Raw genomic sequence first — 14,270 nt, 5'->3', positions numbered from 1 at the left:
AGGAGAATTATAAAGGAGCAATCCTAGCCGTTTTTTTCAACACAGATTTGAAGCAGGGGGTCTCCGGAGTTGAACCCCCTTAATTTCAGCTTCGGGGACCCCCTTTTTCCCGAGATACAGACATCCGAAAGGGGTGCCGGTATCTCTGCAAAGTTTAAAGCTCCCCCATCACATGTGTCAATAGGAGGCCGTAACTGATGACATCACGGCTTCCTATTGGCCCGCAGGGCGCAGGAGCTTTGAAACTCTGATATTATGTGATCTCTGCTAGCCGAGTGGCTACCGGCACCTCCTACAGAGGCAAGTATCTGCGGAAGGGCAGGGGGTCCCCAGAGCTGAAATGAATGGGGTTCAGCTCCCCCGTCTATGTTAAACATAACAAAAATGCTAAAAAAACAACGGAAGCTTGGATTGCCACTTTAATGTAGAGCAAGACTGCTTATTATGAGTCAGACTCACCCCCTATAAGCAGTGAGTGAGACCTCACAGATTGCAACCTTGAAAACACAGCAAGAAAATTGCAAGTTGCTGAGTGGAGCACAAACGAGTATTAATACTTGCAGGACCAGTGTGCAGAGCTACTAATGCTCATCCACTCACATGGCAGACATAGGAGTGAAAAACCTGCAGCTTAGTCACTGGTTCTTTTTTTTAATAGATATATATGTAGATTTGCCTGAGGCGAACAAGAGCTGATATAATAATTGGCTCACACAGTCAGCTGCCTGCCTTTATTTCTACTGATGTAATCTCAGATCTATTTCAACATGCTTTTTTTGAATCCTCTCCACTTCTGACATGTTTCCTGATCTAATTCCTAGGCTACAGCAGCAGCACGCCGATGTGCTTCAGTAGGAAGGTAAGGGGAAACTGTTGACATCTCTCCACCAGCGTTGAAGAACTCGGGCGTGAAAGCCAAAGTAAGCGAGCATCAGAAACCCCTTTCTCCAGCTCATCTATTTAATGCCTGTTGCTGAAGCCAGCCAGTCCGTGCGACATTCCCAATTGGAACACGGTAGTGATTAAACGTCTGTGAGCCTGAGCTGAGAATTCTGTATCTACAGCACGCTGCAAGGACAACCTGTGCAGCAGAGCAGAGGTATCAGACACAGGTAAGTGTCAGAGAGCCCAAAAGGGGGTATTTAATAACGTGTTAAAGGATAATTAAAGAACCAAATTTAATTTAAGACGAATTTTCCACTGGAAATAATGCCTTTTTTTTCTCACAAATATGTCATGCTGTAATATCTCAAATTGTTCAGTGTCTCGCGCTTAATACGGTTAATGTGCTACTGTATAACTCTGTTCAATTCAATGCGTAAAGAATTTTTAGGTGGACATATAAAATGATAAATAATTGAATTCGAGCAAATATGTAATATTATAGAAATAAGACAATATATATATATATATACATACATACATACATACATATATATATATACACACACATATATACACACACACACACACACACACATATATATATATACACACACACACATACACACACATACACACACACACACATATATATATATATATATATATATATATACATACACACACATACATACATACATATATATATATATATATATATACACACACACACATACACACACACACACACATATATATATAATACACACAAAAAAAAATAATTGTCTAACTCCATCAATGCTAGAGCAACATATTACTCTGCAGGGAAGAAAAAAGTTTAAGGAAGTTATTTGCCAAAGTTAGAAGTAGAGCCGCTGTCATGTGAACAGCTTTGCTCTGGCATGAGATGTGGGACGTGTGTAAAGGTGACGCAAATAGTTCTTTGACCCATTATAATTTGCACCACCGTCAAATGTGTGAAACTTGTTTTTTTGTTTTTTTTGCTTTCCTGACATCTGCTGCCGATCGCTTAAAGAGGTTAATTCCAACGCAGTTCTGGAGGATTTACCCAACGCAGAAAAGTGCAAACATAACATAATAATGGTTTCATAATGTAAAAAAGAAAACTTAAAAAAGCTTAAATAAGCATAATAAGGAGATATTCTAGTTTTCTTGTAAACGAGAGCGTGCCTCCAGCACACTTTGCTAGTGATAGGGAGGATGTATTTGTAACAGGTTCTCTGAGTACTTCAGTATTAGTTTGTACCTTTTTTTATTTGAACTATTGCAACTGGACTAACACGGCTATTTCTATTTAATTCATAACAGGATATCTGAAAGTTTGATGGTTTGGTAGGTCACTGAAAGCAGGTGTTCATTCTACAAGGGAAAGAGAGCAGGGAACAAGGGATGTCCAAAATTCTTCTTCTTGTGAAATATTGGGGATTTTTCATTAATTTTGCCAAATTGCAAAAGCTCACATTTGGAGGTCATTTACCAAATCATCCCAACTGCAACACAAGACTTGGATATCTTGTACGGGTATATTTATCAAAGTCTCCAGGCCACAAAACTGAGGGTAATACATATGCAAAATTGATTTAGAAAACCAAACGGTCAATTTATTTAAGAAATGTGTTGCCAGGATTGACATGCCGGCAGTAATGCCTGGAGCTTGATGACGAATTGTAAAGAATTTTACAATTAAAAGTGCTTTATGAAAAAAAAAAAATAATAATCAAACTTGTAGTAATATAGGGCTGTAATATTGTGCTCAAGCAATGTTTTCCTAACCAAATCTGTTTTAAAATGTGAAAGACCTTAAGGGTTTATGTATCAGCACAGAACTGGTGCAATCATTCTCAGCCACAAAATAGTACCATGCGTATTAAAGAAAAGAAGAAAAAGAAGCGCATTGCTTTCCACTGGGCTTTTTTCAATTATATTTAATACGTGTTGTAGTTTATGTGCCCATTTTTGCCTTGATAAGCAGACCCCCTTTTGGTTTGGAAAGCAATGTTAGATAAGAGACTGCTTGTTCAGTTTTTCGGCGAAAAATAGAATCAGATTAATCATACAATAAAAGGCCATTTGAAGGCAATGAGATTTGTTTCTTTGATACAAAGTCTCCCGTGTTGTAAACGGGAGACTTTGACATGCAGCGCATACATAGAAACTGCAGCATGCATCATCACTTCTCCAAGATGCTGCTTCAACAGGTTCAACACCACATATTATTTATTAAACTGCATATAGGAGTTGAGTAGACACATAGGCCACCAGTGATGTTGTGTGACATGGTGTCGCTCTTTCTCTCTCTCTCTTTCTCTCCGAGAGCGACATTAATCGATGTCCTGGTCACTTTATTCCTCTTGGATGAGCTTCAAAAACCTCTGCCAAGTTTGTCTTGCAATAAACTCCTGTCACATGATCGGCATCAAATATAAAAGATTTGTTTAATGTCTTTTTTTACGGCTGCACTGAAAAGAAGAAGAAAAAACAAACCCGGTTCTTTTTTTGTCCCCATATGAAACCATTTTTTTAAATCATGCGGCAACTTTTTTTTTTTTTTGGAGATATGTGCATATAAATTGCGTCTTTCAATGCATTTGTTCCTTACCCCAAATATAGTTCAGTATTTACAACCGGCGTTGTCAAATCTGGGACTCTAATCCTACAAAAGACCTATAACACAAGCATGGGGCAAACGCAGACACAAATTCCTTCTTGACCCACAATTAGGACCACTTGGTAGAACTGGGAATGCAAATAATGATGCTATCATATGTCTTTTAGCTCAAACAAAAGAACTGCAATTTAGAACCTGTACATGTTCCCTGCCATGGCGAACTGCAATGCATTGCAACTATTTTAATAGCAATCCCTGCACCCAGAAAATGGCTAACATTACTTATAGGTTTCAGTATTCTTCCGTCACTAATGTCATAGCAAATTCCAAAACCAGATGACTCTTTGAAGAAGTAAATTAATTAGAATCAACACAGGGCTTTCATTAATATTTCATTAGGGCTTTTCATTTCATTGTCGTCTCGCTCATTATGTTTGAGGATTGTTTTATAAAGCCCCATTTTGGTGAACTATTTGCAGGTAGGATGTAGCAGACATTATTGCTCCCGCTGGCGCGTTGTAGAGCGACACACACAACGTGGGAGCAGACAACATTGTTTCTCCATTAGCCATGCATGGGAAAAGGGGCGGAGCCAACACATTATTTGAACCGCTGGCGAACGCCGGCAAGTGCCGGAATGTCTGCTACGTCTGACCACATGAATTTTGAAGCTTTAACACTGAGGCATTTGAATTATTAACACTATATAGTCCAAAGCTTATTCTCGAAATACTACCGATTAATTCCTGGAGCTAATTTAGAGACTTGGGTGACAACGTAGGGCTATTGTAAGTGCCATTTATTAGAAGAAGGAAAAACACCAGTTTTAGTTAATTATATATTTTGACCTTGTATTCCTTTCCCACAGGAAATAAGCCCGGCACACAGTACACTCTGATGGATGTTGAAGCAACAAGTTTCATCTAATGTGACCACATGGAATCTGATAAGGACGATTACTCTCCCCTGGAAAACAACACGATGGTTAACTCTCAGTCTGGTAAAGCATCCTGCTTTTAAGAATGATGTTACATAATGACTCCTACTCCAAGTATTATATTTGTATATATTTATATTTAGGTGCACTGAAGAATGGATTTGTTTGTGTGTTCCAATTAAGATAAGGGTCAATCGCAGCACTGGTAAATATATCTGAAATGGTTGTGACAAACGGCTATGTTTCACATAGGTTGTAGTTAAACAGCCTGGAAAGGCAGGAAGCAGTTATTGACCCTTTCTCTGTAAGCAGTCTGCAATAGGGCATATTCTGTAAAACCCCATGGAAGTCAATGGGGCTATCCGTGTGAGATCGCCAAAATGACGATCTCGGCTTACAGAATAAGCCCCAATGTGCTTCATACCTCGCTGGCACTGCAGGGGTTAATGCAAAGGGAATTAATGCATTTCCATTCCAGGTACTTAATGGGTACCATTTTATGCAGCTTCATAAAATCATCACACCAAAAAAAAACTGGCTATTCTTATTGGACAAATGGTCTTTAAAAGACAGTGGTTCTTTGCTTGGCTGGAGAACGTTACAAAGGTAAACTGCCTTTTTGATGTAAATTTCCATTAGGCTTTTGCCACGTGTATGCCATGAAAACAGAAACAGAGAAGGACCTTACGAAAACCGATTAATTCAATGTTTAGGTGTGTTGAAAAAGAAGTTGGAATATTTGCCCCCTTGCACCATGACACTTTAACTTATAGACCTCCTCAGCAGCCATGAAAATGACGTTCTCATTGGTAACTGGAATGAGAGGATAAACATTTCGGGAGTGTGCATATATGAGTACAGTAAATACTATATGCTGAATAACTAGGGCTTTTACTTGGCCACTTAGCTGAAAATGGCCGAGTAGGTGGCAATGCTAGTTTAACGTGGGTGTTAGGAAGATGACAGTTTTTCTTTGCTGATTTAGCTGTTAGTACAAAATACAATTTTCTTACCAACAATGGTCTAACTTTAACAATTGCCCAGAGCTCACAAGTTGTCCCAGCACAGCCAAGAGAATGCACTTAAAATATTAAGACAATTAAACAGGAATACATTACAATACATTATGCAGATCAAACACTTAAAATGTGTGGTATATCAGTGCCCCTCCTTTAGTAGCCCTCGGGCTGTGTCCCTTAAGACTCTGGTAATTTTCTTAATAGTTGCCTACGACATCTGAATTTAGCCGAGATGCCAAACAAAACAATAGGCTCATATCCATCTCATATCCTATAGCAAAGCATCAGCTGCTTTTGTTTTCTAAATCTTTTTAAAATGTTGTCAATGTTAAGAGGACTGCAATTTCTAAATTGGATTGTCTTTTAAAAGAGCGAGCATCCCTAATATGTAAGGTCATTGTCTTCACTGGTGGGTCAGTTCTGGAGCAAGAACCAATACAGAGAATGCAAGACATAAAGGCCCAAAGGTATAAAGGGGTGACATTCATTTCAATAGGACTTACTGTAAGATTTAGTAAGGCGTTCTTGGGTAGTGGGTCTCCTTTGTTTAAACAAAAGTTGCAGATGCCACACACAGCATTTGACCTTGATGTCCCACTGACCTTGGTTTCGCCAAATAGAGAAACAAAGGCTATCCTTGACAGATATACTGATGCAAAATATATTTGAAAGAAGACTAATGTGATTTGTATATGGAATCCAAACCTAATTGGCGCGCTTTTCTTGGATAATCCAATAGTGGACTTGATGTTTGCTACATGAATGTTTTGTCACAAACCACATGCAACAATTTGGAGATTTTATTATTTAATCTGAAGGGTGCATTTTTTTGTATTGGTCAGGTTTGAGCTTGTGAAATCACTGGAATTTCTTAGAAAACGAATTACTTTTTTTTTCTTCTGTTAAGGAGAGAAAAGTCCACCAGATAAAACAAAGAAGTGTGATGTAATGCTCTCATCTTTCTTGCTAAACAGCTACTCTGAATTCCATTATGTTATACAGATACACTGCTGATTTTATTTTCAATGTAATGAATGTGCGGAAAAAGAGATTGATTGGACCTAAGTCGATTTTGTGTGCTCATTTTCTAATCTGCTGTAAAGCCTTACATGCCATTTGATCGGTTTTCTTTTCCACACATAGTTACCTGCACCTGGTTTCTGAGCACCATTGCATTCATTTAAATATTTTTCTACTGTTCTATTTTATTGCTGGTGTTTGTGCCAAAGCAGAGTTCTCTTACAACTTTTTCTTTTAGCTCTATAGGGTTACAATACCTTTGCCTCTTCTAGACATTGAAAGTATTGTGACCCAACTCCATTGAGTCTATGTATAAAGGCAAACGTATCGTGAACGATTTGGCATTCTTATGATCTGGTTGCGGCTGCTTCAAGTATTAAATGCAAGAATTGGGTAACACACAACTAAATGGAAGTTAATGTACCATTAACTGTATGTATACCTGCCAAGTACTTGCACATTGATAATGTTCTAGGCCAGTCTTTTTTTTCATATCTTCATCTTTTATACTTCACTGCCTCCCCCCCCCCCCCCCACTCCTATTCCCCATTTAATCTCCAAAAATGGCAAGTTGATCATTCAGGACACAAGAGGTTCATAGTGCAAACTTTGATACACTGCATAAAAATGGCTGTTATAGTGTTAGTTTCACAGCAAGAACTTTCTTTATGATAAGGATACGTAGATGACACCTGTCATCATTACATTTTTTTTTTAACTCCACAGTAAAGTACAGACGTAAGATATATTTTAAATACTGGAAGAACATGTACAAGTTATAATTATTAATCCAGTAATCAAAAAAACAAGTGGCAATATTGTTGCCTTAGAATTAGCAAGCTGCCTCATTTCTAACCAACTTTTTTTAAACCCCTTTGCTACTACTTAAATGGTCAGCAAATCATTCCATTGGCCCCTCTGGTAACAATCAGGGTAAGAAACAGTCTCTCTATTAATTACTACTGTAGTGCCGACGAGTATTCTAAAACAAATCTGGGGCAATCATCAACAAGGCCCAGGTACATGCTGGGTACATGCTGGGTACATGCTGCAACATTTCAGTGACATTTCTGCAGACAGACTAATGGCCCATCGGATTAACAGCGGGGGTCCCTGGCAGTCCCATTCAAACTGAATGGGACTGCCAGGGACCCCTGCTGTGTTAATCCGATTGGCCATTAGTCTCTGCAGAAATGTCACTGAAATGTTCCACATGTACCTGGATCTTGTTGGTGATAGCCCCAGATTTTCCAAGGCAAGTTTTAGAATACTCGTCGACACACCTGTACATACACATTTTATTTCCCAATTTGAATTGTTTCTTTAATTAGCCATAGTATATTGTTTTATATTCATATGGCTGCATCTAAACTGTCTATACAACATTGCTAGTAATATAAAAAGACGTTTTTAAATCATACTGCATGACTTCAAATCACTTACAATTCCAGCCCAAAACGGTACAAAAATCTTTTCTAGCAGAACACTGCTTCTCTCAGACTAAACAAAATGCAGCACTTAATGGATCTCACATAAGCATACAAAAAAAACATTTTTGAACTACATGCCACAAAAGATAGATAATTACAGGGCTTAAGTTCTAGGCGATTCCCAGCAGGTCGGTGGGAGTGACTGAGGATTGCTTGATAATTGATGTTCTGTACAGGTACAGTAGTCCCGGTTTTGGAATATTGTACTGAGAAAGCAAAACAGGGGGAAAAGGAGTTTGCAACACTTTCATGTGGGTTTATGCCACACCCAGTATAAAACAAACTGCCACAGCCAAGAACAGAAACAATTAGGGTGGAACAAGGAACACGCCTTTGTAGTAAAGAAGGGAAGATGGTATAGGATCCCTAGGTGAACTAAGAAAGTGGAATGGGGAGGGGGTAGGATGTGGAAACAATAGGGACCACTCATCAAAGCCCAACCTCATGACCAATGCACTAATACCGTAGACATGTTTTAGCTTTTCCTTTCAGTCATCACTGCGGAGACGTAGCACATGGTACATCACTGACAGACACGTAGAGGCACCAACTGTTCCTTAGTCAAGTTTTCTTCTTATCAGATCCATCCCAAAGAAAGGATTTATTGTGCCAGAGCAGAGGCTTCCTCATTTGTTACGGCCAGACCGCAACAAGTAAGAGTAGCGGGCACAGTTTATTTATAAAATAGCCGTAAATAAACGTTGCTAAAGGTAACAAAGAAAGAAAGCCTATGCTGCAGTAACATTTTGTTTCCTAAATTCTAATTATGTGACTCACATAATACCTTGTGGCAAGCATACAACTTGTACCGCACTAATAATGGGGTTCAGGACAAATAATCATTTATATAATAATTTGTGTACAGTACTAATGGCTGCAGTTACTACATTGAATCTACAGGCACAAGAAATGACTGCCTGAAATGATCAACAACATATTTTGGTGTCCGGGGCACAGTAGTATGCAGACCTTAGAAAGTGTATTCTCACTACACGCATACAAAATATGCAAAGAAATGCACAAAGCAGCGCACTGCCCAGGGACACAGATGTATAAAAATAAAGTATGAATTTATTGTCAATCAGACATAGCAAACAAGGGGGTACAAACCCTCCAACGCGTTTCACACAACAAGGTGCTTTATCAAACCCTCCTTGATAAAGCACCTTGTTGTGTGAAACGCGTTGGAGGGTTTGTACCCCCTTGTTTGCTATGTCTGATTGACAATAAATTCATACTTTATTTTTATACACCCGTGTCCCTGGGCAGTGCGCTGCTTTGTGCATTTCTTTACATATTTTGGATCGTTTGGAACTCAACCAGCGGCTGGACACGCCCCCAGGATTTCAGTGAGCTCTAGGAGTGGGTAAGATTTTCAAAGATATAAATCCACAAGGATCTTCATCACTACTAACTGGGGTGAGTGCTCAATTTCATCATATCTATTTCCAATGAGGTACAGCGAAGTGTGTCATACATATTTTTTCTGTTGCCTTCATGAGATTTTCAGTGGAATATTATAGTCACTCACCCAGTAACTTACCCACTCCATCATTTGAGCTTTCACTGTTTTTACATGATTGATGAATATACATAGAGATTCCAGGACTGTTGGAGCACCCATCACATTTCTATATTTCACTACACGCATACCCCGGTTTAAGGACACTCACTTTAAGTACACTCGCGAGTAAGGACATATCAGCCAATAGGCAAACAGCAGCTCACGCATGCGCCTGTCAGCACATCCTGGACAGCAATACTGACTCCCTACTTGTACCGAAGCTGTGCGCAAGCGGGGAGACTATAGAGCCTGTTACAAATGCGTTATTTACATCAGTTATGCACGTATATGACGATTGCCGTACAGAACATGCATCGATAAGTGGGAAAAAGGTAGTGCTTCACTTTAAGTACATTTTCGCTTTACATACATGCTCCGGGCCCATTGCGTACGTTAATGCGGGGACTGCCTGTATTTTAATTTATTTATAACATGCCAACGTACTCCACAACGCAAGACAATGGGGCAGTATCTTCCTGATACAGACACCATCCTTAATAGTAAAATCCTTTATACTTAGGTTTTGAGGTTGTATTAACAACCCATTAAATAAGTTATGATAAGTAAAAAAAAAAAGTGACAAAAACCCTCTACCGTACAGGGTACAGCAAATAAAAATACCACTTGTGAGCACATTCACATGTCTCAGACAGGGATGCAACCCTGTCTTTCCCCACTATCTCTTACCATACAATCTAAGGGGCCGATTTCCCCCAAGGCTGACTAGGCTGTAGCCTAAAGCTGCAATTTTTTTGGGGGGGTAGCAATTTGTGTGTGAGTCTTACCTTCTCCGGAGCGGCCCACTCCTGCAGCGTCGCGTTGTCAGAGCGACCCGATGTCATGGTGCCGCTACGCTGCGGAGGAGGGCCACCCCCGAGCCTATGGGCAGCAAAAAGGTAAGTCTGCCACTGCATTCAATGCTTCAACTGCAGCCAGGGATTCTGGGTAATGACAGGCAAATGAGCACTCGCAGTGCCACCTTTTGCTACATGACCATTTTGGACGCCTATACAGTAAGCTTATGCCTGGCGCATTACACAGAGATTGCATTAGAAACAAATATGGTATTCTATGGTCATATTTCAAATACTGTGTTTAGTCCAAAGCTGATATTGGGCAGGACTGCACCTGTAAAATATATTAACAAACACAAGAGACTCGGCTATGCAAGAATGGATGTTGGATGTCACAAATTTCCCAGCGCATGAACCCTTTTGCAGCTTAGCAATGTGTTGCGGGCCCCCATGAGGGCCAGGAAAGAGTTAAAGTCGCACAGGGAAACGGAAAAATGATAAAGAATTAGGAATTGCAAAGTGCAAGAGGAATGAACAGCATGATACAGAGAAATAGGACAGGAAACGCAGGTGAAGAGAAACGTGTGGAATAGAATTGGACTGGACTCCTCTATGGGCGCAGCATAATTTCCCTTTGCTCTGGCATGTTGCTATATCAGGGGCGCTCAACTCCAGTATTCAGGACTCCTCCCAACAGGTCAGGTTTTAAGGATAGCCCAGCTTCAGCATAGGTTGCTCAATCAGTGGCTCAGTTGTTGACTGAGCCACCTGTGCTGAAGGTGGGGCTATCCTTAAAACCTGACCTGTTGGGGGGGGGGGGGGGCCTTGAGGACTGAAGTTGAGCATCACAGCTATTGGTAACTCATTGTTAACAATAGCCTCTTTTTTTAAGCTGTTCCAATGACACAGGGAAATGTCTAATCGTTGCATGCGGTTTCCCATTTTCTCATTGCGTACTAGCACCTGGGTAGTGAATGTCTGCAGAAAATGCCTCAGCATTAGGGATGCCCAGGGCTTCTATTATTTCAAACCTCACATGATCTTCTGCAGAGGTTACCAACCGTATTTAGTTCCTCGATGCAGTAACAAAGTATAGTAATTGGGCTTCCCATGTCAACACAGTTTGGAGCTGTGTCCTAGGGCAGTGGTATGCAAACTGGGGGGCGGGAGAATTTTTAGGGGGGGCGAAGGTGTTTACAGAGGCCCCGCACTCTTCCCCAAATGAAATGCCGGGGGAGGCGTGAGGCCTCTGTAACTCACTTACCTGCTCTCTGCGGGTCTTTGGCGACGTGTCGCCATGGCAACACGGCGTCAAATGACGCCGCGGGTCACGTGATGTCACATGATCCGCGACATCATTTGACGCTGAGTAATTGGGAGAGGGGGGTGCAAATGCTGCGGCTCCCGGGCAGCGGGGCGCAGCTCAAGAAGTTTGCGCACCCGTGTCCTAGGGCAGAGGTTCCCAAAACTCCAGTCCTTGAGGACCACTAACAGTGCAGGATTTAAGGCTATTCTCTCATTAGCACAGATGGCCCTATCATTTTAACTGAACCACCTGTGCTCAAGGAGGGGTATACTTAAACCCTGCACGGAATTAAGAACCTCTGTCCTCATGGGTTTTTCATTAAAGCGCGATAGTGCTAATTGAAAAGCTTCCCTGGGTTTGAATGGGAGTTGCTGTGTGGTTGTGCGTCATCAGCACATGAATAAATTCCCCACCCTCTCCGAATCTATACCTATAGTTATATCAAACCTATATCTTCATATGAATTTTAGAATGCTGGGCCTCGGCTCACCCCTCTCTCACAGAAACATGATGGACAGCATTGTGTTGAACCACTTTGTTCGGTCTTGTGTATTACAACGACCCTTTATCTAATGCTTTTAGTGGGCTAAGATAACAGATGAGTTACATTGGGAGCCACAGGTCACAAACTCATTGACTGTTTGAAATCTGACCTGTTGTGCATGTGTTTTATAGTGTACTATGTGGCTGTACTAAGCTGATTTGTACGAAGCTGAAGTTTGTTTTAGCATCTAGACAAAAAAGAAACAAAGTTCCATTGATCAGTGCTTCCAGATCTTGAATACAAATAACAGTCAATTAACTGATGAAATGTATCAACTTGCTTGAAGAAAATGACTATCAATGCATCATTGAGTATGGTATCTAATGAAGAAATGTTGCTCAAAATGGAATATAATTATATTAATGGTTTAATATGCTTCTCTAGTTCTGAGTTTTTGAGAAAAAAAAATAATTTTATTATACATACTGTTTAAATACTTAAGCGTTTACTTTTTCTAGCATTTAAATACCAATACACAGCACACTGTATGTGTTATTCATAAGAATATGACTTGGAAACACATAGATTTGAGGTTTGGAATCTTTACTTTCATATGTGATCTATTTAAACCACCAATATATGTTTTAATAGAGATTTAATGTCTATTATTGGGATTTATTCTATTTTGTAATTTCGAGCATATATATACACAATATAGACGGCATAGACGGTATCAGCGAGACTGGAGTTGACGAGCAAACATCCATCAGCTGTCCACAGTGACCCCCTCCGGATGGAGGATCAAGTAATACTGTTAATCACACTATTTAAAAAGCAAAATACAATACATGATGTAGATAATAATAATAATCTATATCAAAAGAATTTAAAAACAACAATAGAACTTACTATGGAGCAAAAAAAAGTATGTAGAGCTAGGTTTATATATATATAAACCTAGCTCTACATAATTTTTTTGCTCCATAGTAAGTTCTATTGTTGTTTTTAATTTCTTTTGATATAGATTATTATTATTATCTACATCATGTATTGTATTTTGCTTTTTAAATAGTGTGATTAACAGTATTACTTGATCCTCCATCCGGAGGGGGTCACTGTGGACAGCTGATGGATGTTTGCTCGTCAACTCCAGTCTCGCTGATACCGTCTATGCCGCGGGCCCCACGCCACTTCCGGTTGCGGGAGAAAGCTACATAAACCTCCATCTTCAATAGAGTTACATACTCTTTGACGAAGCGCCGAAAAATGTGCGAAGCGCATTAGAGTTGCTTGCTCCACTTATGCCATGTTGTCACTTTACTCATTACATTGGTTTTAATTTAGTTACTGTTTTGTAGCCCCTCCATTTTTGCTGCTGTGCTCTGTTTTTTATGCACTTTTTTTTTTAGCATCATTTGCATCATTAAGCAACTGTGGGTGATGTGGAGCAATGGTAATTAAAGCAGCTTTCCATTCAAAATCCTATTTTTTATTTTAAATAAATCAGTTGCGTTGTGTTAGATTATACATAGCGCATTGAGAGAGAAAAATGTTCCACTCTTTACGCCCCTTTGTAATGATTTTTTAATGTAGTCCAACTATTTAGGAAGCCCCACCACTTCCTCTTTTGAAATAGGCAGCCATATTGGGTGCCCCTGGGAAGCAGGATCTTCACTGATCGATCACAGGACAACGGATTAATCGGCAGCTTAGATAATAACATTGCCTTAAAGGCCAAGGAACGGCCGCATTTATTAAAACAAAAAAACTGGCAAGAGGAGATACCGAGGGGTCCCTTGGTTCCCGTGATAAAGCATCAGCAAATTTCTATCTTGAATTGTGTGCTTTCCCCCCTTTTTTACGTCTTTTAAAACCTACTGAGCTGTTTGAGAGAGACTGACAGGCCTTGCACCTTTCTCTCGTTCTGTATTATTGATGACAACCAAAGCATTATCAAAATGAATGCTTTTAAATGCCAACCTTTAAAGTGTTACAAACCAGAAGGTATTATTATTATTATTATTATTATTATTATTAATAATCAATTTGAATGAGTTTGGGATTAGAAAGTACTGTATGAAGAGGTCGCTTTATACTGGATGTTAAAGGCTTGAGTCCAAGTATTATATGTGCAGTAAAATTAAA

At 39.8% G+C, this 14,270-nt stretch overlaps 1 protein-coding gene across 2 annotated transcripts in view; it reads left to right on the top strand.

The window, feature by feature from the left end:
* Positions 1–727: 727 nt before the first annotated feature.
* The window catches only part of FOXN1 (forkhead box N1), a 53,736-nt gene continuing 40,193 nt past the window's right edge, over positions 728–14,270 (top strand). The window contains exons 1-2 of one of the 2 annotated variants that reach the window (XM_075589270.1): positions 728–1,112; positions 4,380–4,511. In XM_075589270.1, the coding sequence (XP_075445385.1) occupies positions 4,448–4,511 (64 nt within the window). In that variant the 5' untranslated portion in view covers positions 728–1,112; positions 4,380–4,447. The remainder of the gene's footprint in view (positions 1,113–4,379; positions 4,512–14,270) is intronic. The other variant, XM_075589271.1, reaches the window with a different exon arrangement.

The sequence above is a fragment of the Ascaphus truei genome, chromosome 3, assembly GCF_040206685.1.
Source record: "Ascaphus truei isolate aAscTru1 chromosome 3, aAscTru1.hap1, whole genome shotgun sequence".
Classification (NCBI taxonomy): Eukaryota; Metazoa; Chordata; class Amphibia; order Anura; family Ascaphidae; genus Ascaphus; species Ascaphus truei.
This window is presented reverse-complemented; position numbering and strand designations above follow the sequence as displayed.